Source organism: Mixia osmundae, assembly GCF_000708205.1.
Source record: "Mixia osmundae IAM 14324 unplaced genomic scaffold scaffold_1, whole genome shotgun sequence".
NCBI classification, from domain to species: Eukaryota; Fungi; Basidiomycota; class Mixiomycetes; order Mixiales; family Mixiaceae; genus Mixia; species Mixia osmundae.
In genome coordinates this window covers 1,807,331-1,809,495 of record NW_014575563.1, presented here as the reverse complement: position 1 = coordinate 1,809,495, position 2,165 = coordinate 1,807,331, and the positions used below count along the sequence as shown (strand labels likewise).

Below are 2,165 nucleotides of genomic sequence, written 5' to 3'. Positions count from 1 at the left end.
CGACATTTGGTTGCAAGGGATGAAATCTATGCCAAGACCGAAGCTGGCAAGACTGCGAAGACCCGACCCTACGTTCTCAGCGTGCTTCCTTGGCTTGGGGGGTACGATGCGATGATAGATGCGGCGGCGCTGTTTGCAGATCACACAGTGGCTTGGGGGGTACGATGCGATGATAGATGCGGCGGCGCTGTTTGCAGATCACACAGTGGCTTGGGGGGTACGATGCGATGATAGATGCGGCGGCGCTGTTTGCAGATCACACAGAGCCAAGGAAGCACGCTGAGAACGTAGGGTCGGGTCTTCGCAGTCTTGCCAGCTTCGGTCTTGGCATAGATTTCATCCCTTGCAACCAAATGTCGCGTCCTCTGGCATGTCTGTTCGAGCGAGACCATGTCTCGCAGGGAAATCTGTTCTAACATGTGCGTGATGTTCAGAAGCGTCGCGTCATCCAAGTTCGTGAAGCATGCCGGCTCCCTGGTCTTCGGAGGCTCGATCTCATCATGAGCGAGCGAAGAGGCGGCAGACGGATATTGATAAGTGCCGGGCATCCTTTCCCTCGAGTGGGCCAACTTCGGATTGGCAGAGTCGCTGGCACTGCCGGTATCGAACGCCGGGCTGTTTGGATGTCCTGTGAAGACGTCTTGGGCAAATCCATGTCCAGAGCCGGCACGAGATCGTCCCCTTTCGTTGCTCACGCTGTCTGGAGATCGGATGGACTCGTTCACAGCTCGAAGCATGGGATCGGTGTTGGATCTGGTGGGTGTGATGAGTGAGTTTGAGTGCAAAGCGGACCATATGGGAGATGTATTGCCAAGGGCACGAGTTTGTGAATGATCTGATACTTGAGTCGACGATCCTCGAAATTTTGTGAGATTGCCAAGACTGGCTAGCCAACTGCGCGTGCGTTGATGCGCGGGGATCGTCGGCGAGACAGCTGGCGAGGCACTGGCAACACGTTTACGCGAGGGCATGATAGGTGTTCGAGGAGGCGATCGTGAAGGCAGCATCTTGATACGATAAATGCCTAGGGCTCGTTCGACAGCAATATTCGAAGTTGTTCGGTCGGCCAGGTTGACAGCGTCGTCCGGCGCCGAGTAATAGCCGCGGGATCGCGCCCCCGTGTTACTGCTTGTCGATGCGCGAGGCATAGCATGTGGATTGTGGACGACTGCTCTGTGACTGTGTGATGCCTGTCCTTGACCTGCAGGGTTGCTGGGTGCCGTCGCATATGTCGGGAGCGAGTCGTCTGCAGTTGGATGATCGGGCGCAGATGAGCGCTGCTCGATGGATCCGCCCGAGATGGATGAGTTCGTCAGCCAGACCTCGTCTGCGACGCGAGCGATCGGCATTTGGCCAGGCGAGATCGGCGTGAACATGCGCAACGTACCGGCATCTAGCAGGAGCGCCATTCTCGCGACCAGCCTGGGATGATCTGACTGCAGCCGTGTTGCGTGCAGCACTGCGCGCCGACGGCTGTGACGCGGTCGGGAGAGATTTCTGTGGACGGACGCGAGATCGATCGGAGCCCAGCTGGAATATTGGTAGACTGACTCGTCGATGCGATTGACCTTCTCAGCCTTCATCGAGTCAGCTATCAGCAGGCCGATCAAGCGCTCAAGCTTCACTGAGGCAGGCGCGCAAGGGTCTCAACAGTGACAGGCCATCCATCGATACATCGTTCTTTTGATTGCTATCTCCATCATGCTGACATCACTTCAGTTGGCACGGCCGCCCTGTCCGTAACGGGCGTTGCAAGGGCCCGCAGAACGATGTTGTATGCGACAGATCGCTGCCGTATCTTTGACATGACACGAGAATTGAAGACTGAGATCATCTGAGATTTGACATGAATGTCGTGGCTAGAGCGATGCAAGCAACATAGAATGAGGGATCGAGGCTGAGCAAGTCCGCGCTAACGTTTGCGCGTTGGCGCGTTTTGCCAATTTGCCGCGGCAAAGTTTCGAGTCGCGTCTCGTTGGCCACCACTTTCGTCGACTGTTGGTGCAGAAACATTGCAACCTTGCCAGCCATCTGCTCAGCCAGCGGATATATAGTTGCACTTTTCTTCGAGACATTCCTCATCACGCAAGAGTTGGGGATTGAGCGCGGAGCCAGACTGGGAGCCATCAAGAGGCGCGAAAGGGATTGTCACACTACTCTGGCAG

At 56.3% G+C, this 2,165-nt stretch overlaps 2 protein-coding genes across 2 annotated transcripts; both read right to left on the bottom strand.

Annotated features, from left to right (window-relative positions):
* Positions 1–71: 71 nt before the first annotated feature.
* On the bottom strand, positions 72–1,719 carry L969DRAFT_84560 (uncharacterized protein). Its single transcript, XM_014715786.1, has 2 exons — positions 153–1,719; positions 72–94 (listed from the first exon to the last, which is right to left on the bottom strand). Exons 1-2 carry the CDS (start codon positions 1,407–1,409, stop codon positions 77–79), a joined length of 1,275 nt encoding a protein of 424 aa, XP_014571272.1. The 5' UTR covers positions 1,410–1,719; the 3' UTR covers positions 72–76.
* Positions 1,720–1,721: 2 nt separating this feature from the next.
* Positions 1,722–2,165, bottom strand: L969DRAFT_167327 (uncharacterized protein). The gene has a single exon (XM_014715785.1). The coding sequence runs from the start codon at positions 2,073–2,075 to the stop codon at positions 1,860–1,862; it is 216 nt and encodes a 71-aa protein (XP_014571271.1). The 5' UTR covers positions 2,076–2,165; the 3' UTR covers positions 1,722–1,859.